Raw genomic sequence first — 25,431 nt, forward strand, 5'->3', positions numbered from 1 at the left:
CGCGCGCGTGCGCGCGTTTCCGCCAGCAGTCATTCGTACGACTCGTAAAACACGTATTATATCGCGTGGCAAAGTGCAGGCTACGTTTCAGGTCGCGACCTGTGACGCGATCGGCAGCGCGGTTGAAACGCGCGGGTCGCGCGCACTCGCACTCGCTTTTGAGAATGGAGCAGCCAGAGTAATTCACGCCAATTAATCTCGTTCTTTGCGGCAAGACACGCCGACACATTGCAAACACGGCGGTACACATGCCGTGAAACTCTAATTGCACGGGCGCTGCGAGAACGCGCGCGAACTTTGCCACGTCGACCGTGTCACACAGCTCGCGAACAATCGCACGTAGACGTCGCGTTATTAACCCCGTGTGAAACCCGTCGTCGCGGAGATGATGAATCGATTACCCGCCGATTAGGCTCGAGTCGGTAAACTGAGATTTAGCCCGTATTTTTAGCTGCGACAGCTGCATTGTCAATAATCGAAGTAGAACGCTGAGCGAGCTAGCTAGCACAGCTCGATGGCTAAGCCAGGGTGATGGCTTTTGACAGCTCGGGAGATTCGACTGAGCGAGGTAAACTCAACTGGAAAAGTTACGATGGATTTTTCCGTTTGTACAGAGCGGCGAGATGAGAGCGGGGCCAAACACACAAACGTGCGAATTTAATTCCTCGCGTCATGTGAACCGCGCTGGGATCGCGGAAGCGTCGTCGCATCGAATTAAAAATTCCGGAATTGTTCTCGCAGTTGAATGTTGCATGCAGCCGGAAAAGTCATTCGTAGCTGCAAATTCTAACTCTGTTTCTCTCCGCGCTTCTGCAAATCGTTTTCCGCATGGTAGTGTTCGAAACTGTCTTGTGCCTACGCACTGTGTGTGTGTGTGTGTGTGTGTGTGTGTGTGTGTGTGTGTATGTGCGCGCATGTCGCATGCGAGTATGTTTTATCGGGCCTTTTGTCTCTGGTCGCGTTGTAAGCCCACGCGTGCGACAACGCAGTGGATGAAGTAATGCAACTTTCGAATGTTTGATAAGACACCTATCTGAGTACGCACAATTCGGAATTGTCGGAACTACCGTTACGCGCGATTCTCGTCCGTTAGATGCGTTAGATAAGAAAAAAAAATTTATCGCGACTAAACAAATACAGTGTAATTGTAGAGAGAAAAAATCACATAATTATACATAAATCACATATAAAATCACATAATTATTATACATAAATTATATATTTTATTACATATGATCCGTATGCGAATTTTGCCTTTGCATGGTCGTGTATGTAATTATATAAAATTATTATATATATAAAATTATATAAAAATTATATATATATATATACATATATATATATAATAACTTATGATGTACAAATGAATGAATAATTTCTTCCCTTTTCCTCAGGAAAAAATTGCCTTGTTTATTTATATGTCATAATCTGCTATGAACGAAGGCAATCACTTTAATTATATTTGACAATGATATTTTTCACCGTGAATGTATACAACTGCAAGCAAGTTTATACATGGTCACATAGAGACAAAATCCGCATATAATCATGCATAATTATTTTTTGTCGGCAATGTGTCAGTCAGCGGCGGACGCAGCGACCGCCGCGACTGTGATCGAAAAAGTTGGTAACTGCTGCCACTGTTGCAAACGCGAAGCCGCAATCAGAAGCGTCAGTATGGGGCGCTCGGCTGCAAAACGGTTTAGACGCGATGAAACACGAAGCGAATCATATTGTCACGCTTTGCAGCCACTTGCTGTTGCTGACGTCTCGTTATTTCGCGACGATGAAAACGGATATCGGTTTCTTTTTCTTACCGCGCCTCGATATTTTCTTATTCGAATAAATCGCTGGTCAGACGACGCCGCGTCGCCGTATGTCTCCGGAGTTTCTCGTTCGTCTTCTCTCTCTCTCGGAAGAAGCGAAGCTTTCGCGCTAGGAGCACAATATATCCGCGAGACATGACAGCGATATAATTTGGCGGCATTTCGGTATTCCCGGCAGCACTTGCAGCTGCTTCGTGAGTCGGCACGATAATTACGGCAAGGAGAATCGCGATGGATCTTTGGACAGGGCGCGGGAATACGAGGGGGGGGGGAGGCCCTCGTCGGAAGAACAACGCGCGAATCGGTCGGAAAGCGAGCGGGGCGGAAGGCGGAAACTTTACGGCGAGGCGTGCCGCGTGCGAGCCGCAAGGTACAATTCATTTGTCCGCACCGATAATTATAGCGATTTATTCGCGGTGAACGGGCGCCGTTAATTCCAGTCGCGGCATAACGCGTGCACATACGTCACCGGAATAAATTATGCAAACACGCTGAGATGTGGCTCGAGTTGGTGGCCCGAGACTGAATGCGAGAGGGCAGAGACGAAGACGCACATTGGTACTATCGATGTCCGTTATCGCACACATACGCACGAGTTCGATCATGCGACACGCGTAACGTGTCAAATAGCCTGCCAAAGAATGTTAACGCACCTTGCGGATGCGCGTTCGTGCGATCGCAAGCTTTTATCTGAAATTGGAATGTTCAATTAGCGAGTACGCTGTTATAATGTTCGCAGCTTGATACTTATTAAAATGTTAGCGCTCTTGTGAGAGAATAGCAAAAAGAGGATTTAGGGAAGTATGCGAGGTGACCCATTTCAGATGCCCACCTAAAATAGCTCGGAAGAAATGCACTCCGAGGTCGTTGTTTCGCTGTCTCCTTGAAACCAAACAACTTTTGCCTGAAATATTTCGCGAACAATGCGTTTTTTCCGGGATACTTTAGACGGGCACTTAAAACGAGTAACTGTATATATCGCGAATTGAAGTTTTCGCTTCTGTGAGCCTCAGAAACTAAAGACGTTGATTCGCGTGTCCGGCCAGCAGTGTGTTAACCGGGACGACGGCTGGATACTTTTTAAGCCGTCGCGAGGCTCGTATTTCAGTGAACTTTTTCTTTTTTTTTTTTTTTTTTTTTCTTAAACACGACTCGCGCAAATCTGGCGATTTATTTAGCAACTCGGCGTTTCGCGTGGCTCGAGCAACAATTTCCGCCGTTTCTTCCACTCGCACGGGAAACGTGATTCTCCCGAGTATCTTTCCCGAATAATGCGCGGAAGCTGGGCGCTTCGTGCTGCGCTCCAAAAGTAACGCGATGTCATCGCGCCGCGATGGAACGGCGCGAATTGAACGTGAAATCGATAAGATATCAGAGTGCGCACACGGTTTTGTTGCAACATCGTTGTCACGCGGCAGTTGTCTCTTGTATCACGCGCCAGGTATTAATACAAATATTTTTGTAACGCGGTTATCGGTATCAAAGAGATGCGCAAAGGGACGCCGTATGAGCTTACGGAGCATCCATTAAAAGCCACGTTTTAAAACGCGCGCGCAGCTCGGATTGATGTGTGAAATGCAATCGCACGGTGGCGGCGGCGGGGGCGGGGGGAGGGAGGCTTTGTTGTTGCCGCGGCTATCGGCATTCGCCCTCGCGTCGCTGTCCCGCCAGACCTCGGCCTGTATCCCTAAAACCCAAAGGGGATTTAGCGAATTGCACTTCATAACTCGAGCCACCTGCCCGCGCATACAGGCCGCTCGTAATTAATCATGGCCGTATAATAAACGTCGATGAAGTGACATTTCGAAAAATCAGACCGCGCCGTTTGCAATTCTGCCGGCGAGATTTATTATTCGCACTCGGCGTATCTCTCGTCCGGCCGCGCGGAGTGTGAACCGATACCGAGCGGAAATCTGGTTTATCACGACACGAGTTTCCACGCTTTTCTCCCCTTCCCCCCCCCCCTTTCTTTCTCTTTCTCCCGCCCTTTCTCTCTGTTTCTCGCGGACACGTTGAAAAGGGACTCTTGGAAGCGAAAGGGAGAAAAAGAAAACAGTCGAGCTGCCGCTGAAACGAGACGATAGTACAATTCGTAATTTCGCGAGCTGTAATTTCGCGAACGGTCAACCGAAAGGGAGTCCTTCCCCGGGGAAGTTCTTTTTCTTCTTAATAAGAAGACGATATCCACGGGCGCGCCGCAAGCACGACAGACAGAGAAATGTCCTCTCGGATGCCCGACTGAAGTCGCAAAGTTGTCGCTTTTATGCGAAATGTAATTTATCGCAAAGTGCGGCCCGAGATACTCGCTCGCGGGGGGATAAAATCGAGCTTTATTGGCATTGGCATCTCCCACTAATAATCGCCGACGTATTAACGAACTCGCCGGATGGATCGTGACTATCGATTTAGATTGCTGTTTTAAAGTTGGACTCGGTTACGGCTCGGGCGTAACGAGAGCACGCTGACAGGTCGATGTCGTCGGTAGTTATAAACGAAACGTCGCCGCCGCTAACTTCCTAGCCAGTTCTCCGTACACGTCGCTGGTGTACCGAAACGTCCCAGAACTAGTTAGGCCGGATTCGAGCATCTCGCTCGTCGTTCGCCGAGCGAATCTGTTGGTTGAACAGACGGAAGCAGGAAAGAAACGGAGAGACGAGAATCAAGTGGCGAACCGCGAAGACGCTCGCGAGAGTTATCTCGCCGTTAGGCGACACTTTCGATTTCTCGGCGACTTACGTCATTGCTATCGAATTTCGCCCCGTGCGTTGAATCTCGCCTCTCGTTTTCAGACTCATTCGCGTACTGCACGTTGCACGTTGCGTGCGTTTGAGCGATGTCACGAGCTAGCGCGGCTACGTGCCGCGATTCCGACGGAGGGCTTTAATATTAACAGAATACAGATTATTTCGCGCTTTAATATTTACAATGCCGATTCTCTTTCCCGCCGATTCGCATATGAAACATTAATGACGCACATCGCACAATCGCGCCACGTGCGTCGTGAGAAATTCTAAATATATAGTTGATTCGGCCGCTTGCGAGCACCGACTCGCCGCAGTCGGCGCGAGGTCAGGCGGGGCGAAAATCACGCGGGACAAGAGTCTCGTTCCGAGAGCAGGAGCAATTTTCTCCGGACACGACGACGACGACGATGATGATCGCGAGCGAGAGCTCCGCCGGATGCTCCGCCCGTGTCGCGGTACGATTGATACTTCGTGATCGGCTTCGGAAGCGAGGCGCACGGAAGCGAATCGTCGTCGCGCTTTACAGTTGAATACTTTGTGATACGCTTACAACTTGGGGCGATCGTTAATTGACGTAAGGCGATTGCGTATAATTAACAAATAAAGTGGCATTAGTTACCTACTCCCGTGCGGACGGGCGGATGGAGGGGAGGGGGGGGGATCACGTCGAGATCTTAATTAACCCTGATCCCGAAGATTCGAGAGCATGCGCGCGATGCGATTGTTCGCGGTGATGATGACAAAGCAGCAGCAGCAGCAGCTGGCGAACGAGAGCGGCGGCGATATCGATCGGCCGGCGAGAATTCGTCCGTTCGCTCGGCGCTCGTTTACGTCGCGATAATCACACACGGTAACGATCATCTGAGAGACTCGCGCCGCGCCGCGGATCGCGATCTGTCGCCGGCGATTACATGCAAATTAAGACGCAGCGACGACTCCCGCCGCTGTATGCCTTATTTGCCACACTCGAGATCCCTCCCTCCGCCTCACCCCTCGTCCCTCGCAGCACAGCCGAGGGAACATTGTTCGCGCGCGGCAGGAGCTGGAAATTCGGGCCGGTTTTCTCGCTGATATCGCGCCGACGACGCGTTATCGCAGGTAGCGCAGGGAGGAGGCCGCGGCGGAGGTAACATGCTGAAGCAGCTGGTGGAGTACCGCCGCGACGAAATTCGTCCGCCGCGCCGCGCTGCGCCGCGCCGCGCCGCGCCGCGCCGCCGCGCCACGCCGCGCGCGATAATGATGTCTGTGAGCACTGGCCTGAAATCACTCGGTCGGATCTTACGCAGGGATCCTTCTCCGTTCCGTCGCAGCGCGGTGGTTAGCCCAGACCCTTCGGCGGCATATCGGCCGAACACGCGGATATGCAGCGAGGGGGCCGCCGCGCAAAGGGACACACTCGGGAAGCGTCGAGAGCTTTGTTCTCAGCGGTTTTCACAAAAGGGGTTGGCACGGCGTGGCGCAGCGCGGCGCGGCGCGGCGCGGCGTGACGCGGCGCGGCGAGCAGGGAGGGAGCCCGTCTACATACGTGCGCGTCGTTCTCTTCGATATCGCTTCGACGTCGGCGCTCGTCCTCGGCGAACGCAGTCGCGAAATTGCAGTCACGCGGGAAATTCCCTCCTCGAAATTCCGAGCGTTCTCCTGCGGGACAGCTTCGACTTCCGCTTCACGGGAACGCGACGTCGGTGGACCGCCGTAATGGATCCGAGTCCCGCGCATGCAATTATTATAATGGACGCCCAGTGCGACGATATAACTTGATTTGGTCCTCCGTACTGGAACGACGGCGACGAGGACGACGAGGACGACGCCGACGACGACGACGGCGACGACGGGGAGAGCGGGACGTTACTATTATAGTTCGGAGGTCCGTGGAGGACTCTGCTGTCTATTGTCGTCTGTCGCGATGTTTCCGCACTTCGACGCGTGATTGGACGATCTGAGCGGCTACTCGGCGCCGCGATTACCCGCGGGACTCCCCGGTGGCTGCAGCCGGGGAGTCCCCCCCTCCGCATTAAACGTCCGCGATTTCACTCCATCGTTCTCTAATCCCGCATCGGCATTGCGGCGGTCGTCGCGCGTCCCTTCGCGGAACTTGGCGTTACCACGCGAGACCGTGGAATTAACGCGGACGTGGTTATCTTAGTTTGGTTACGATCGCGTTAACCAGCTCCGAGGGCACTTCTGAGAATAAACCCGCGGAAACTTAGCCGGGGATTTAATGAGTCGACAATAAGTGATCGGGGCCGTCGCAAATCTGGAGCTTCATTGATTTTCGGCTTTCCGCGGCTCCTTTCTTCTTTCTTTCTCCTTCTTTATTTTTCTTTTTGTTTGTCGAGCTTCGCTTATTCTATAAGTAAATTCCGGCGGAAAGCACCGGCGGAAGAGAGATAGCGAGGGAAATTTTGTAAATAACTTTGCGAAAATAGAGAGCGCTACTCGCTGGAACATAATTGTCGATCCGATGAATTTGTTTTATCTGCCGCTATGCGAAATATTTCCAAGCAGTCGGAATGTTGCAGGCTCTGCAAACTTTTTACGCTCTGACAACTTCGATGAGCGTGTTATTTCGGGTTAGCGAGAGTGGCTGATATTTTCTGCTCGCAGCGATGAAATCGTCAGGCATCAAGGAGGAGATACAATTTATTTTTTTGAGCAATATCTAATTATATTTTTCACACTTGCGAAACAGAAGGTGCAACGTGGTATCGATGAGTTGAGAACTGAATTCTCATCGGCTCAGTTCCACTATGTTCGTTTGTTTATTTGTCCGTTTGTTATTTGTCGCTTGCATGCCAAAAGAGGAAAATTAATGAAAAAAGGAGATAATCATTTGGACATTCGCGAAACGAACAGCTTTACGAAAGCTTACGATAATAATTTACGACCGTAATCCCGCTCGCTTAGTATCCGCTTGCGTATGTACTTTTCCAATACGCGTTTCATGCGACCGCAAATAATTCAGAACGTCCTGTCCTTAAAACCCGTTATCCCCGTTACGATCGCCCACGAACGTAATAATTAATTTAACCGATGATCCGGTCGTAACAATAAAGCTGTGTGCGCGCGCGAGCCGGCCACATAAACACTGCATTCTCTTATGTTCAGCTGATTTGCCGGCGCTCCGAGTGGCTTCAGAAATGGATTAATCGTGCCGCTTGTTTAATTAATCGAATCTCGGGCCGCGCGAAACGTGCGTGGCGATCTGTAAAGTTACCGCGAGAGTAAATTGCACCCGTGGGTATCGAAGAAGCGTGTAGTCGGCGGAAAGTTTGTATTAAAACGTCGTACGATCGCTACGGGATTTCTCTCTACGATTTTTGCGCGACGCCGCTCGCCGCTCGCTCGCTCGCTCGCTCGAGAGAGAGAGAGATTTCCCCGTTTTAATCTATATGTTCTATATAGGTTAAGATGTTCTATATAGGCGATACTTAAATTTTTCGACGACAGCTCTCTCGATCGATCCGAAGTCGTGCTTCCCCTTTCCATTTTTTCCGATGAGTCAACGAGTCATGAGTTAAGAAATTTTCGAGTTGGAGGCAACGGAACATCTTTCGCAAGGAGAACCCGCGAATTCAAGTTCAACAATAAACAGCGCGAGTTGAATAATTAGGGAATCCTTATTATTCACTTCGGTTGGAGAAAACTTGAAACTCTTCAAGTTTTCATGCGAATCGAGATACAAAATTTGGTTATTAAGTAAGTCTAAGGTATAGAAAAATCGATTCGCACTAGTCTCGTCCTTATTCCAGTGAACTCTAAATCTAGTTATTTCCATTATCTCGAAAATTTATTATGTGCATAAATGAATCTATAATATTTCGCGCATTACCCTCTAAATTTAGATCTCCATTTGCCAGATCGTCACAACATATTCATTATTTAGCGCTCTTATCCTGCGAAACTAATTTTAAATATTCAATATCTTCTACTGAAAATGTCGTGAAACGAAGAAAAACCATTTTGAGCGCGGCCAGACGTTCTTTAATTTAAATGCCTCTAATGCTTCTTTAATCTGCACGTCGCTCGACGTGAGTGGGATTCCAGATTCCCTTTTTTCATCGGAGAACTGTTGGCTTCAATAAGCGACTGAATTAGCAAATAGAAATTGTTCGGCCGATACGCTCTTAACGATATCAAAAAATATATCCTGCGTTATGTCCTCGTAATTGCGTTATGTCCACGTCTCGCGACTGTCTTGTTCTCGACCACCACCTCGTATATTCCTCGGCAACAAGCGCGTATTAATTCGCATTGATCGCGCTAACCGATCGTATTCTCGACGCGCGCGCGCGCGCGTGTGTGTGTGTGTGTGTGTGTAGCACACACATCGTACACGGTAAGCTCTCGGAGAGTACTAAGTAACCGGTAGCGAGTAATCATACTCGTACACGGCTGCCAACGTGCCCCGCGGGATATTTCACCAGCATTACAAAGCCACGAAAAATAGCGAGGACATTCCCAGATACTTTTTTTTTCCCGCGGCAAGCCGCGACGATGTTCTCGCCGTTTTAAGCGGCTTATCAATCGTAGTCCGCTCTATCCTTCACTCGGCGAGCACGTGAAATAACGTCGGTTTATGGAGCAATTACGTTTCGCTGTTATCGTTGCGAAGTGCGCCTCCGGGAGAAAGTTCTTGTTATTATTACATCGCCATACGTGGGAGACTACCATCACCGCGTCGACGACGTCGACGATCGAGCAATGTCCGGCGAATCGAATCTTGTCCGCCCTTATAAATTCGTAGGCGGAGTACAGCAGAGTTTCCGGGAACGGCGGAACGGATCTTGTTTTGCGTACGCCGGCCAGCGTCAACACGCCCGGCATTCGCGGCCGGCTTCGTTATTTGGACAAGCGGGACAACGTCGCGAAATGTACGCGTTCAATTAACGCGCGATCGTCGTACGAGCGTCGTCGAAATGCGTCGCCGCTGGCGGCGGCGGGCGGCGGCGGGCGGCGGCGGGATTGGTGTTTTTATTCGAGATACACGAGACGCTCTACTCGAGACGGCGTAAGACTCGCCGCCGACGCCGCCGCCGCCGCCGCGCTGCTGCACCGTGAGCCGTTGACTTGGATGAAGAGAGATAGAAAGACAGAATAGACAGGGAGAGGGAGAGAGGGAGATAGAGACAGACCGGGTTTCTATGCGCGATCAAAGAGATACATCTCGCGCGATCGATATAGACCTACGTGTTTGAATTTACAAGCAGTCCTGCGCGCACGATCCTGGTCCTGTGAGCGGAACCAAATTTGCGAATAGCGTTTGTACGCGCTCCTCCTCTCCACCTCGCCCCGTCGCTCGCTCCTGCGGATCTCGTGTCTCTCTGCCTCGATACCTCGCTGTGCGCGCGCACGCGGCTACGCTTTGGTGTAATTGCATTGGTCGTGCGCTCATTTGAACGTCCTGCGATGAGCCATGGACGCGTAATAAGTAATTACGCGCGCGTATGCGATGACAGACACGAATCTGCCGCCTCTATTATACATGGAGTACCGGAGGAGGAGGAGGAGGAGGAGGAGGAGGAGAAGCGTCCCGTGGGATATTTTAATCGACGCTGCCGTGATGCGCGCGCGCGCGCACACGATGATCCGGTTACTTTTTCTACGAATTGAATCTCGCGAACTCGGGAAGCAGCCGTGGCCGTTTGAATTGCAAACAATCCTGGAGAGCGTATCAAACGGGACGCGCCGACGAGAGAGGTGAAATTCGGATTCTCCCGACTGAAAGGATACAGGAAAGCAAGTTTAGAGTGTCTTCCTCGCGCAGCGAAGTAGCTTTTTGCCCCTGCCCTCCCCCTCCTCTTTTTCTCCGCCGCATACTTCCTTTTCGGCCGTGCAGCTCCTCGTCCTCGTCGCGGCCGCTCGAGCGCGATCGTTCTCGACGTTTTAAGACGCAACGCGGCAGTTTTCACCTTCCGTTGCCGACGTCGTAAAACTTCGTCTGATTGCCACTTACGCCAATAAGAGAGGACGCGGCATCTCGCCCTCGAGTTTCCACTCACTCGACAGTAAGCGATCCTCATTGCGGGACAGAGAGGTGGATAGACAGAACGCGGGGAGAAAAAGAGAACGAGAGAGATAAAGAGCGAGGGGGCGGGCAGAAAGGGGGACAGGAGAGAGCATCGCGCGAACTGGATTTTGATTTAGGCAAGCGACCCCGGGGGGAGGGGAGATTAATTAAAAGGGTTTAACGGAAATCTCGAGCGACGAGGTTTCTTCGGGAGGGTCTCTCTCGTTCGCCGATCGATAAAGTCGAGCGTCGACGACGCGCTTGCGGGCGGCGGCCGACGACGCTCGAGCGCAACAAGTTTTCATGCGCGTCTGCGATATGCTGTTCCGTCGCGACGAGCAACGGCGGCGTCTTGGACGCCGAGAGAGAGAGATTCACGGCGCTCGCAGATTATATAAATCGGTATAAGTAATCGAGATAATTTATTAAAGAGCGCACTGCATTTTCGCGCGTTGTATTTATCGGCGGAATGCATCAGACGACTTGCCGCGCGCGACGAGTCGTAGCTCAACGACGTCGTCGACGTTGTCGGCGCCATTAATTAGCAGCACGTTGCGCAAACGTTAGTTCCGAAACTCTCGGGAGATTCTCGTCGCTGGAGCAGCTCGCATTGTCCTCCTCGCGCGATTTTTGCAGCCACGTGCGTACGTGCGTACAAGATGTGTGCCCGCGGTAATAACAATTTATTAGGAAACTTTCTCTCTCTCTCTCTCTCTCTCTCTCTCACCACCGTCGCAGCCGCCGGCTAACTTTTCCTAATACCGTCGACTGCTCAGCCGCAAGTTTACCAGCCCACAGCTCGCGAGGCGCGTTTACGCCGCGCGAGTAATCGTTTCGCAGAACGAGCGAACGAGCGTGCGAATGTTTCTTGACTCGTAAGAAATGTTAACCGAAACGTTCGCGCACCAGTCGCGCACCCGAGTACCCCAATACTCCGTCTCCGATGATGCGAAAGGTAACGAAAAGAAGAAAATAAGAAATAATAACGAAGCGATAGAATCGCTAATGAAATCGAATAAACCGCCGGACCATATCCAAAAATCACACCAAAGTCACAGAAATTGTGCAATTCTCGTGCGATTGAATCTTCACCCTCATCCAGGGACGCCAATCAGAGACTCCACTCGGAAGAGATTCAACTTTGACGCGGAGTGTCTTGAAACGCCCGAGCAGTCGGCAAATAGATAAACGCAATTCGAACGGGCGAACAGCGAATGTCCCAAGGGCTCCAAGTATCGCGGCGCATTTGCATATGCAATAGATATCCAACAATATGTAACTGAATATGACGCCCGCCTCGTCATCCTCGGCTATGCGCTCGTTCGACGAGAGTGCAAAGCCCATCTTGCCCCGCACAAGCGGCCAAGTCAACGCGTTTCTCTGTGGCCAGACAGCTCGCCGCACAAACGCGCGACGACGCGGCGGTTTCGCCGCGCCGCACAGTGTTGCGAAACCTCCAAATAATGGCCAGAAATTATATTGTCGCTATAATGTACTATAGTTGAGTGAAAAGCATACTATATTGTAAATACTAGTATTTTATCACTAAAATAACATGTTTTTTAATTTTATTATTTTATTTTTTACTTTTTTTATTTTAAAAAATGTTTTGTTTTTTTTTGTTTATTTTTTTTAGTTTTTATCTTCTGTTTTTTATTTCATATAACTATTAACTAAACAAAATATTTTATAAAACTATTCATTATCCGAAACTGCATTTGCTACAATTGGATTTGCAAGCAATTCAATAACTTCTTTAGGGAAGGGATCGGCTTTTTTATTTGAAACTTTTTTTAAAGATGAAATGACGGGATCTGAGGAAAGAAGAAGTCTTTTAAATAAATCTTCATTCGTCGCAATTCTCGAGTTTTTTCTTGTAGGAGATACTCTCTCATATCTCTGTAGTCTTTATTTTTACTATCGTTTACTACATTATTTAATTATAGCTTAAACATTATCATTAATTATTATATTTGTATTTAACATTAGCAAAATTAACTAGAATAAAGGATTTTGATAGAGGATATAAGAGGATTTTGTGTTGAACAATATTACCTGCAGCAGAGCGTCTGACCGTAAGCGCACTGAATGTCGAACTCTGCTCATAAAATTTATCATATTTTTCTAAGCGCTGGATATCGCTCTTTCTACCTTTGCATAAGAATTAATAGATATTTTATCTTTATTTTCACAAAGGTACAACATGGTGCGAAATGATGCAATTTTTATATATCACGATATAAGTGATTAACTATACATAAAAAGTGAGTCCTGTAAATCTAATTTTTATTGTATATATTTATAACTTTCTAATATACTCTTTATTGGAAATAAAACTACACAAATGAGATATTAAACAGGGAACATCATTTTCATGATAAAAAATTGTTTCAACGCAAAATCAGTTATATCATTTGGAGAGTTTATAACCCAGCTATTCTTTACTTCGCATCACGTGTACATTTGAATTCACTTATCGTCGCGATACAATTGGATTTCATCAAAATGTTACTACAACTTATTAATTTGGACCTTTTAGAAAATACATTGAAAACGGGAACCGAAAATTTCGCTTTTTATTTTTTCCTATTTTGGCCACGTTTAGCGATTTCTGCAACACTGTGCGCCGGTCGCGAGACGCAGGGATGCGGGTCGACGATAAGTCGGCCGCTCGCTAAATATTACACTGGAGCGCCTCGGCCACGTTCGCTCGTGCGGCCGTGAAAGATCCGGCGTGGGCGGCGAGATTTCGCGAGAAATAAATAATAACGGCGGATGAAAAATTTCGCGGCGAATTAACGGCGGGAAAGCCGGCCGTAATCAATCCAGCGCGCGCATGTCGGGGATGGAAACCCCGCTGCGAGAAGCCTTAATGAACATTCGTCCCGGGAGCGAATTTTTTATGACGCCCCTCTTGCTGTCGTCGGGAAGAGCGGAAAGCGCTCGCGCGTTCCGGAGGTGATCGGAAGATCCGTGTCTTCCGCGTGCGCGAGGATATATAATGGACGGGGATTTTATGGGATCTTGACTGGGGGATTGTCTCCTTCGCGAGATAATCCGCGTTTTGCTTTCTCGAATTCTCTCGCGACGAAAACGGCGATATTACACGTGCGACGTATCGCGCGCGAGAGGGAAAAAAGAATTGCACAATCTCCGCGAGGAACTTGTGCTTCAGTTTATGCCTCTTCCCGACAAATCTGCGATTTATCATCGTCTTCCTCTCTCTTCTAACGGTTGTTTGTGGACTCTCGTATCTTGCTAAAAAGTAGGTGGCAGGCAAGAGATAGTCCATGAGGGACTATGTGCAGCCCGCTCCCCGCGGGTGTATCTTGTTACCTTAGAAAAAAATATTTCGCCGTTCGTGCAGCTTAAATACGGCGAGCGGAAAGAATGAGAGAGAGAGAGAGAGAGAGAGAGAGAGAGAGAGAGAGAGAGAGAGAGAGAGAGAGAGAGAGAGAGAGGATGGAAAAAGAGTGCGTGAAGCGTTTCTTTTTGGGTCGTTTCGCAAACAATATTCCTCTTTCTACCTCTTTCTACAAACGCATCTTGGCTACGTCCGACGGACGTGTAGCGCGTTTTACGAAAAGTTTGGACTATGTCATAACGAGTCCATGCATTTCCCGCGGGTACTTCCCATACGGGCATTTTCCCGTCGCCAAAGGGAGTTCCAAGCCAAGACTCTTAATTTACGGCAAGTTTTTCAAGCTTAGTGTCAGGAATGCGACTTAATTGCACGTTGCTGGTTCACGAGCGACGCGATGACTTCCTCGCGCGGGTTATCCGAAAATTCGGGAATGACGCTGAGAGGGGAAGATGGGAGGGAGGGCACTCTATCTCACTTGCGGAACTTTGCACGCGGAAAAATCTCCCCCCTCGCCGGGAGAGAATCGCACGCGCGGGGGTACGTCGCGGCAAAACCGATGATTTTTCCAAAACTTCGGGAGGGCGTAGAGTGGCAGCCGGAGTTTTTGCGACGTAACTCGATTTTTAGAAGTTAGTTAAGAGCACTCTTTCCTAAAGTTTCGCCGGTCGCGATGCTACATGGCAGACTCGCCGCCGCTGCCGCCGCCGCCGCCGCTATCAGAGATAGCAGAACGAAGTTGGCGCGGGGCGAAAGTTTTATGAGTTCTAATGCAGAATAAAGGGATAGTTAGGGAGAAGTTACCTGCGGACCGATCGTTTATTTTAACGCTCAATCTTTACATCCTGTCTGCGCGCGGATCTCTCTCGGTGAGTGAACGAGCGAGCGGGCCCGCGATCGCTTTCCGGCAGCAAGCGGTCGTATTATCGAGTTATCGACGCTGGACCGCTCGCTCACGGCGATCCAACGGCGAATTACGAAACTCGTCGAGATACCGCCGCGCACTATTCTTTGACGTGTAGGCGCCGCGTTTTTCAGTTCTAACTCGGTTACCCCGCCGGCCAGAGACGCTCGAATTAAAAGAGCGATGAAGAGGAGGTGGCTGCGCTGCCAAGCGCGGGGCAGAGTTATAGATCGAAGTTAGCACAGCGGGTGGATTCTTCACTCGGTTGCGGAGGGGCACTTGCGCGTACGTGACCTCTCTCGTTTTCTCCCCCTGTCCCCTCCCCTCCTCCTCCTCTCTCTCTCTCTCTCTCTCTCTCTCTCTCTCTCTCTCTCTCTCGCTCGGGCTTGGTAAACGGACTCGCTTGAAATTCAATGGACGTTGGCAGGCCGCATAGCCATCCGTTCTTGCCGAAATACCTTTCAGAACGCCGGCCACCGCGCCGACAGGTCGCGTCTGATATCCAATGCTTCTCGCTCGCGTGCTTCGCGGGTATCGCGGGTCACCGGCCGAGCTGGAGATGTTACAGCGGCGTCTTCGCGATTTGGTAATGCCGTTAACCTCCTCCTCGCGAGGGAAGGAGACCTCCGCGCGGCTGTCGTACTGAATTATCCGCCGAATTAATCGCGTGTTATCGTCGAGATGAGTCGATTTTCTAGGCATTCGAGTGGAGCCGTTACTTTGTCCGAGAGCTCGGCAGACTGCGGATCAGATTTCGAGAATAGCGCGTCCTGGACCGATGGAAAACATCGGAGATAATTGTGTGCTTCTGGCGTGACGCGCGAGTGATAAATTATATATATTCGTTCGTTCGTTCGTTGATTTTGTCGTGAAAATATTCGTCGGGACTTTTAGTCGATTTTCGCGCGAAAGCGCGACCCAGAAACGGCTTGTTTGCGTCTTTCCGAGGACTCGATTGAGAGCGAGCTCTTGTGTGTTTCACAATTTCACGTCGTAGCAGCAGTTGATAACGCAGCTTTTCACTTCTCCGGCGGTTTATAGCGAATTAATCTCTATTTACGACTCATAACTCGCGGGCAATTACGATTAGCGATGACCTAGCGCGACGGTATAAACTCGCCGACGGCGAGTTATATACGTAAGATTCGACGGTGAATGTTCCCGGGAAAGGAAATATATTTTATGGAAAGTTCCATTTCGTTTCTCTAAGGAGATTTGGATTACGCCGGCCGATTCCGCGGTATATCAGAATTCCTTCTACCAGGCCAGCCGTTTAGTACCTCGTAAAAGTGCTTCGCTTCGGCTTCGAGTGAGATTTTCCGCGCCGTCGCGAGCCCGAGAGTATTCGAGTCGAACATTTATCGTTAAGATTCAAGTTCATTCCCCGATATTATCGCGCGTCCGCCGCCCCGCGGCGGAGAGTCTCCGAGAATTATTGCGGGTGGTCATCGGGCGCCTCCTTTAGCAAGCACCGGGAATGCACTCGAATGCAATCGTTGTATGTACGCAAGATATTAATTATTATTGCACACGCATGTAAGCACGTACACGTTAGACACACGTGAGTAATTATTGTTTCGTACGACGTTAATTGCATTTGACTCACGGAGCGTTCGTTGCAACAGCACACGTCACGTTACCGCACGTGAAAATATTCCGAAAGAGCGAGAGGCGTGGATAAATTCCAAGGGCGGCTTTAAGAGGCACGATTTGAGCGCGTGATAAATATATCCGATCGCTTGCTTCCACATTGTTGATATCGCGGCTTCGCGTCTCGCGCGTTCCCTGCGGCTTGCGGCGCGGAGACAGCATTATACGGGCATACGTAATTTATCAAGCTCGTGCTTAAACTCGGCGATTTTCTCCGGGCCGTATTTAAGGCCGACAAATTTCTCCGGACGTTCCGGCGATAATAAAAAAAAACGAGCGCGCTGCTACGTGCCGTGAGATTTAGTTGTCCCAGCGGCACGAAAGAGAGCGAGAGAGAGAGAGAGAGAGAGAGAGAGAGAGAGAGAGAGAGACTTTCCGTAATGTTTGCGAAAGCGTGAATATATCGTCCACCTGACTGCATGGGATCCCTAAAGCGATTTGGATTAGCTATTCCTCGTCGCGACGCCGTGATATCGCCAAGATTTCCGTGCAGCCGTTTCCACGCCGACCCGGACACGACTTCCCCCCCGAAAACGGTCCGGTCAAGTACAAACATGATTATGCAGAAGCTGTGAAGAACACGTCACAGTGGCTATCGCGACGTTTCGCCCGTTTCGCTCCGCCGAGAGATTGTTTCCGTGAAACGGGCGTGAGCGGAAGGAGGCTGCCCTGTTATAAAATTATGCGAGCTTACGTCTGCCTTGGGTGCTCGTAACTTTGTAACTTTCGTCATTAAGTAACGGAGCTTCTGATTATGTCTAAACTTGGAAAAAAGGAATCGCAAGACTTTTGCCTGAGCAACTCTTTCTCTCCGGAGAGCGCGTTGGAGATCTTTCAAATTACAGCAATTATTTTCCTCGCCGTAAAAGCGAAACGGAGCGATGAAAGGTGGAAGGGAGCTATCGTGGCGACCTACGTTGAAACTTTGATTTTATGTTGATCCTGCAAATTCTCGCTCGAACTTGAACGAAGGATTTCACATGACATTGTTTCATACGCATTGTCCTTTGACGTTGAAAACGCATGAAAATTGCTTGTTGCCATTTTCCCCGTCTTGAGACGTGAGGAAGAATTTGCTTCGAAATCCTTCGATTATCTCAGTAGTCTGCCTGCATCTGTTATTAAATATAAATATATAAACAAAGAAGTTAATGAGAGAGAGAGTCAAGTTGGTAAAAGATTTCAATTGCGACGGAACGACGAATATTTAAAATTGAATACGCGAGAAAACATTCTCATCCTCGCTATAAACCTTCTTCAACTTATACGTATTATGAAAAGAGGAGATAATAATAAATAATAATCTCGCACTATCGCGAAAGTCGACAAGCAGAATAGAAATGTAATCGATGACGTCAAATAATAACCGCAAAATGTCGACGCAGATGATATTGTTATTGTTATTCGTCTCTGCATTTCACGCGATCAATCATATTTTTATTCCGTCTTGCTCGACTCTCCGGACAATACGATTATTATTATTTACCCTTCAAGCTGGACAGAATTTGCAAGATGAACGTAGAAGCAGAATTCCGGCACGCTATTGTTCGAAGCGTGCAACGTGTACGCTCCAAGGAGTCGTTAGGAACTTCATTATCCCGTTGACTCGCGATGAGAGGAGCCGACGGGGCGACCAGTCGACGTTTCTTCCTCTTAGGATTTGTCGCCGAATTAAGGATCGGGCTTCCGTGAAGGCGACTCGGACGATCCGCCACGTTTCTTCGTCCGGGTCGGGGTAGCTCGCGAGGCAATTTCTTAAACCACTTGCACGTCCTCGACCTCGCAAGTGGACTCGCCGTGAAAATAAGCAGCCGCCATTGCGGCGCTCGCGTGCACATGTTCCGGCGTGAATCTCATCGAAATTCTCGATCCGCCCGTGTCCACCGCGTGCCTCGGTTCGCGTACTCTTGTCCTGTGGCGTCTCGTCGAGGAGCCACTCCACTTTGAATAATTCATCCGTCGAAAAATGTCCGTGGGAGAGCAGCGACGAGAGCCGCGAGAGAAAGATGCCGATGGATTTGATTCGCGGCCGAGTAAACCGCACGATCAGGCGCGCATTAACGCCGCCTGAATTTTTCCGTGCTTGTCAATAGCGTGCTTGCCGTGAAAAATAAATCACTCGCGCGTGACCTTTGTCACGATTTGCGACGGATGAGTCACGAGTTACGGTTGATTAGCCGAGGACGGTTGCGTTTCGCGGACGCCGATGTGTTTGTTAATTTTCATTTGGTCGATTCCCGCGCTCTCGGCAACTGATCTCGCGATCCTTTTCGCTCTCGCTCACGTTTCCACGTTCGTTCGGTGTTGGACGAGCGAAAGTGAGTTTGATCAAATGTTTCTTTACGATGGTAGCTCGATGACGCGTAAATATAGAACGCCTGATGGCCGTGCATAAAAGCGAACACATTCGCGTGACCGTCCGGCACGTTATGCCTATTGCCGAAAAGAAATATCCTTGCATTTCTTTGATGTGTTTATATTGATTGAGGGGCTCTGTCTGAAACGAGAGTACCGCAGGAAATTTGATCGCGCGAGATAAGAGCGGAAAGTGCACACCAAATATGTCCGTGTCCGCGCGCGTGCTTGTGTGTTTCTCGATGTCGATCCGGCGCAGATATAAATAACGTGCCTTGCTGATTTTTCTTGTCTGTTATTTTGGAATTCGGCGGTCTGAAACAGGATTAAAAGTGTTTCTCTCTCTCTCTCTCTCTCTCTCTCTCTCTTCGCGATGTGGCGGAGAGGAAAGGTCGTGTTGCGATATTAATTATTGTGTTAGTTAGTATTTAGTTGTCGCGATCTTTCTTTTTTATGCCCATATCTTCTCTTCGTAGTTAGCTTGTATTAGTTATTTGGCTCTATAGAGTGCGCTTGAGTAGCCTAGTGTAACGGCGCTGTTAACAGAACGTGATGTGCGCAATGAAGGTTCTTTTTATTTCTTGTCTTGCATATACGTAATATATTGGGTTGGCAACTAAGTGATTGCGAATTTTGTCGACAGATGGATTTTACACTTTCTTTTGTTTCGTTAACGTGTTCAAAGTACCTAACCTATATCTTTTTCTTATTGTTTGGACTTCTACCTTTCATTTAGTACAAAAATTATATCGATTAGTTCTTTAGTTTTGTTTTTATCCCAAAAATGGAAGAGCAAGACGTGCACTTCAGACATATTTTATTGTATTATTTCCGAAAAGGCAAGAACGCATCGCAAGCACACAAGAAGTTATGTGCCGTATATGGGAATGAAGCCTTGAAAGAAAGGCAGTGTCAAAATTGGTTTGCCAGATTTCATTCTGGTGATTTTTCATTGAAAAATGCTCAACGATCTGGCCGTCCAGTTGGAGTCGACGAGACCCATATCAAGGCCATTATCGATTCAGATCGTCATAGCACAACACGTGATATTGCAGAGAAGCTCAATGTATCGCATACATGCATTGAAAAAAATTTAAAAAAGCAAATTTTGAATTTTGAATTTTCATTCTTATTTAAAATCCGCAATCACTTAGTTGCCAACCCAATAGATAGGTATCCTCTTATTCTACTGCTTACGGCGCCTAGTACTACAATCTTTACTTTACGTTCATCTTTTCGATAGTTAAGAATATAGAAACCTGGTTTATTTGTATCTTATTAGTCCTTCGTGTAATAAAGCAACTCGTGTTAATCAAGAGGATAACATTCGAGTAGTTCTTTCTACCATATGCACAGTTGTATCACCACGAACCTCCAATCGGTCGATCTTATCGCGTACTCGGAAATAATCCGCAAGTAAATTGCACCGAGCGATTTCTGTTTTCGTTTTGCGCCTGTTACGCTTGAAGCAACTTAATTGACGTGCAAAATTGCCGTTGAAAACTCTCTAACGGCTGAGACGGTTGGTATGAAACGTACGTTTATAAAAGGGCCATTTCTCGGATAAAACTCGGGCTATTATACGATGTTCCTTAAGTGACTTAAGGCCGTATAAAAAGAACTTGCGGTATAAAAAGCATAGTATGCATGTCCTTTTACGAAGTCGACCGTTCTTAAACAAGACGGATTTATCCTCACATGTTCGCGGAAAATTAAACGATTTAGGCAGACGCTAATTAGTCTCTTTATTAGTGTCATTGCTCTTTGCTCGCTCATTCGAGCGTCCAGAAGTATTAATAGTTGAATTAAAATTGTTGTTCGAATCGAAATGTTTTTGCGTATAAAAATATACGTATATGTATAATCACATAGTTTCATCCAGGCTTGAAGATGTGTTTATTCAAGAATTATTTGACACTTGCGATTATTCCTCAATAGTCTTCTTCCGTTTAATCTGTTCAAATTCCTGATTTTAATGAGAAATGTATTTATTGTGCACACACTTATTAAACTGCACACACACACACACACACACACATGCAAACATACAAATAGAATATGCAAATATTGAACACTTTCAAAAGGACCAATATAGGTGAATGTGTGGTTAACGAAAGAAACCTGCTCCTTTCATAATTTCTTAATCGTTATTTTGCGTGTGCATTGATATCGGAAATTTCAATGGAGTTTTGCGATTCAAATGAGGTGGTGAGGAAGAGGAGAAATTGCAAGTCTCGTTGCCGACTGTCGTTACGTCTTGCGTCCTGTAATCTGACCTCGGAGAGTCAGCTCCTGGTTGTTATCGTGGCCAGGCACTCAACGGTGCCGCACGGAAGTACGATTCGATCGGAAACACGACGTTAATTAATGATCGCAGGTTAACCGACGGTGACCGTCGAATGCTACGAGCGACACTTTCGATACACACCGCGCGTGCAACCGTCCGAACAATTTGGTAACTCGATAATTTAATAATTTCGCGAGCATCCGGGACGTTTCGAAAATGTCGACCATTGCGATTTCTCGGCATGAGCGAGCGAATGTGTGTGCGTGATTGATTGGTCGGCGACGGCGGCTCGCGATTGGCTATTATCGGCTCTAACCTCTTATCTCAATAATAGCCGACAATAGCGAGTGTCGTGAGTCGAAACGCGTCGACTTGTCCATTACGAAGCATCAACCTGAGCGGATCAAGCAGCGGCTCGATCGTTACCAAGCTGGGAGTCGACGAACTACCGCGACGCGATGCGAAATAAAGCCGTGTTCCGAATTCCCGTCGAGTAACTAAAACATTTCGTCGATTGCCAAAGTGGAAGAATCACGTTAGTTAATACACGTCTCTCCGATCAAATCGTATCAATGCCGTCGACTGCCCGGAATTATGAAGCGAGCAGAAGCAAGGAACCACCACGGAGGATGTAGGACGATGGATGCGGGCAGCGATACATCATACATCTCCAGATACCTGTAATTATACGGCGTGCAGCCGATTTTTAACACGCATCCGGAGAAGGAAGAATTTATCGCGGATATTTAGAATTCTAGTTGAAATTTACAATAATCGATTCCAAAGCCGGTATTCATAGCCCGTCATCATCTGATGAATCATCATAACTTCATGAATTTTTTATTATTCGGTGGCCCACAATGCGCTCATTTCATACCACGGTAAATATCGATTTCAAAAGTCGAATAACGGCTCATAAATGCTAATCAACAAATCGTACTTTTAAGGTCATAAATAATTACAAACACGCATAAACGAGTGGAATGTCACGTGTTGACGCTAGGTTTGACGATATTCTTCAAATATCGTAAACAAAATATAATATAAAATATTCCGCGGGTTCCATCTCGAGTCTGCCAAAGTCATATTTTCCACTTGTTATTGTACTGAATATAAATTTATATCCTTAATGTTTACTCGGTAATTATCACGGTCTTCGCTCCTTCCGTTAGATGGATTTCCTTCCTTCTCATCTCTCGTTTGAATATTTATCTCTCATCGAAACTTCCAGCTTCGAAAGAAGATAATAATACTAACGACGAAAAGATGATAAGAAATAAATTATAAAATCGAAATTATCTACCTCCATTTTTCGCTTACTATTAATATTCTTATTATATCCTTTATCTATTATTGTTTTTATCATTTAGCCGTATTGATTATTTATATCTGCCGATATCATATTCCGTTCGCATTTAATCTGCAGCTAAGAATGAGTTGCACAATTAATATGTAAATTATTAAAATTAGGAGTAAGGATGAAATGCGGGGAAAATCAAATACGAAATAATTCTGGAATATAAACGGTTCTTCGCGCGAGTCTCAAGGTAAACGGCAGTAAATAAACATTCGCAACATCAAGATGGGACAATAGCCAGTTGTATACCTGGAGATTCTCCGAGCGATGTTTCGAGTTTGAGACAGTATTTGCAGGATTAATATAGAATCGAAATTTTAACTCGAGTAAACTCTCTCGGGCGAAACTCGGACGGGTGCGCGCACAGTGATTAAAGACAGCGATTAAATTATTCTGTTAAGAAGACCAATATACTTTTATACGTAGTCGCTGGATTTGTGTAAGAAATTGTACATAACGTGAAATTGCCGAGGAACGCGCTGGGATGAATAGCGAGCTCTGCGCGTAAGTCGCACTTTGTCACAACAGAAACGCCGGTGCGCATTTCTGCAGGGATAGGATAAACGCACACGAGACGACGTCGCGTTGTTACCGAAGCTGACGGAAGTGACGCAGGCGAGAGCAGGCGCGAGAGCGAGACCCTCTTTAACTTAAAACTTAGATGTCGTACCTTAAGAAAGAAAGGAAGGCCCGAAGGAAGAGAGCGGAGACGTTTTACGCGTCTCGAGTCAACACGCGCCGACGTATCCGTGGAATTTCATCTAAATTGATGAGTTCGTGCGGCGCGTTTTCCTTCTACCGCGCAGTCTCTCATTTCGGAATAATTGATCCGCTCGTTACAGGTAAAATCCGCCGCGAGTTCGATTACCCTTGATTAACAATAAGTCAATACGGGACGCGTCGCGAGCCGGTTTCCACTTTTAATTGCGAAACGCTAAATCATGAGTCGGCTCGTGAAGCGAAGCCCTGATAATTGCGACAAGTAGGCAGGAATTTTTAATTAGCAATTACTGACTGGGGCTGACGTTCTTTCTTTCTCTTTTTTTTAACCGTAACGTACCGCGCCGCAATGCGACGCGACGTTTTCTCGCGCTGCGGTCGCGGCGAAATCCCGCGCGAAATGTCCCAAATCTCGGCGTCTCTCTCTCTCTCTCTCTCTCTCTCTCTCTCTCTCTCTCGTGTCTTTACAAAAGTCCGACTATTTTCATCGCCAACAAAGGGGGCCGCTCTTTGCCCCCCTCCGAAGAGAGAGTGGGTTTTGTATTTCGACCAAATAACGTGATCAATGAGGGCGAATTTCTCTATGCACCGCTCCCTTCGCGTACGTCGCGTAATACGCAACGGGACTTTCCCGTCGGTGATGTAACTGCGATACTGACGCGGTTTACATCCTGTAATATTAATACATATGCATGCAAAGCGTGGAAATCAGCGTCGGGACGCGCGAGGCAGATTCATAGATGCAAATATGCGCGTCTGTGTGTATTTGCGCAGATCAATGTATAATTTTATTCATAACGAGACCGGCGGTTGAGTATGCAAATCGTAAGACCTACTTAAAACTTTTCTATCACGACACGTTATTTCGCCGATAAACGGATTAAACATTCGTTGTTTCCAATGCGCGCGGAATATTCGCGCGGCGCAAGCAAACGACGTCCCCGTCGCCGTCGCTGTGTGTACACCCTTTTTTCGTTTTATATCTTTTTCGCCTCCGACGAACGACGACGACGACGACGACGACCGAAGCATGCTTCCCTCCCCGCCCGCCCTCACTCCTTCCTGCGAGTCGCGTTCCCCTCGAACGCAGTCGGGGAAATTTATTCGCACCGCAGCATAGTCGATAATGGAGACGTTAATTTCGTTTATTTACGGCTTTGCGCTTCTCAAGCGCAAGCCCAGTGATTTAGGAACCTCGTGCATTCGCGGTTCACATCGAATAATATTAATATGCATGAGAAGATGAGCAAAGTGTCTCGCACGCGTGCGATAGGACGTGGAGCATTCCGCCGGAAGCGTACACGCACGCGTGCACCCGCGAGGGCGCGAACACGAGGGCGTATGTTGAACGATAATGCGCGCGTGCAACGCGGCAATGTCGAAAATTGCATCTCGGGATAGGTACATCCAATCAAGCGGGATGTGTGAGTACGTTAACTTAATTATAGAGAGCGGTCTCTCCCTCGCTTGCGGAGTCGGAAAATGCAGGGGGCGAGGAACGTGCGATATTATTTCGTGCCCGACGGGGGATGAATTTTTTATCTCGCCGAAAAACGGATATGTCACTCGCGGCCGTTCGCAAGAAGCTCAAGTCGATATTTCCCGTGAAAATTGGATGGCTTTTATATACATAGCGCCCCACGTAATAGGCGCAATCTGCGTGACGATCGATGGCTCCGACGACCGGGCGAGAAAAGTGACGGATCTCTCTGGTCGCATCACCGGCGTTTGATTAAACGTCGATCCTCGCGTGATTCGCCGAATCTTAACATCGGGCTGGAAATTTGGATCGCCGGTACAGAAAAATGAGGGGCTTTCCATTTGCTGTGAAAAACGCGCCGATTACCCGTCGGCTCTCCGCGTGGAATATAATTCGATCTTTTCGGGCGGAGAGATCGAAACGGAACGAAGCAGCGCTCGCGATTTCCTTCGCGGAGGATGTTCCGAAAGTTAAGCCGAGAGAAATCTTTCTCTGCCGCTGTAACTAATCGGGGAAATTCTTTTCCTCTTTGTTTCAGGCTCTACAAAGGTTGTTGCGACTACACGACAGAAGCAGCTCCGCAGGATGCAAGCTTGGCGGAGACAGATCCGGGGATGCAGGTCTGGAGGATGCGGGTCTGCAGGACGCGGATGCAGCACCGGAGGATCCGGTTCGGGCCGAGCAGGATTCGGCTCGAAGGTACGTTTGCGATCTCGCTTGTGTTTTCCTGCTTTATTCCT

The 25,431-nt window shown here is 48.1% G+C and overlaps 2 protein-coding genes across 9 annotated transcripts in view; one reads left to right on the forward strand and one right to left on the reverse strand.

Moving 5' to 3' along the window:
* Mp (collagen XV/XVIII-type protein multiplexin) overlaps positions 1–25,431 on the reverse strand; it is a 274,008-nt gene that overhangs the window by 80,336 nt on the left and 168,241 nt on the right. The gene's annotated exons all lie outside the window — the stretch shown is intronic.
* LOC105186486 (uncharacterized) overlaps positions 20,971–25,431 on the forward strand; it is a 290,643-nt gene continuing 286,182 nt past the window's right edge. For both annotated transcript variants that reach the window (XM_011146739.3, XM_011146756.3), the window contains exons 1-2: positions 20,971–21,814; positions 25,230–25,390. In XM_011146739.3, coding sequence (XP_011145041.1) covers positions 21,729–21,814; positions 25,230–25,390 — 247 coding nt within the window. In that variant the 5' untranslated portion in view covers positions 20,971–21,728. The remainder of the gene's footprint in view (positions 21,815–25,229; positions 25,391–25,431) is intronic.

Source organism: Harpegnathos saltator, unplaced genomic scaffold (genome assembly GCF_003227715.2).
Source record: "Harpegnathos saltator strain DR-91 unplaced genomic scaffold, Hsal_v8.6 scaffold620, whole genome shotgun sequence".
In the NCBI taxonomy this organism is placed as follows: Eukaryota; Metazoa; Arthropoda; class Insecta; order Hymenoptera; family Formicidae; genus Harpegnathos; species Harpegnathos saltator.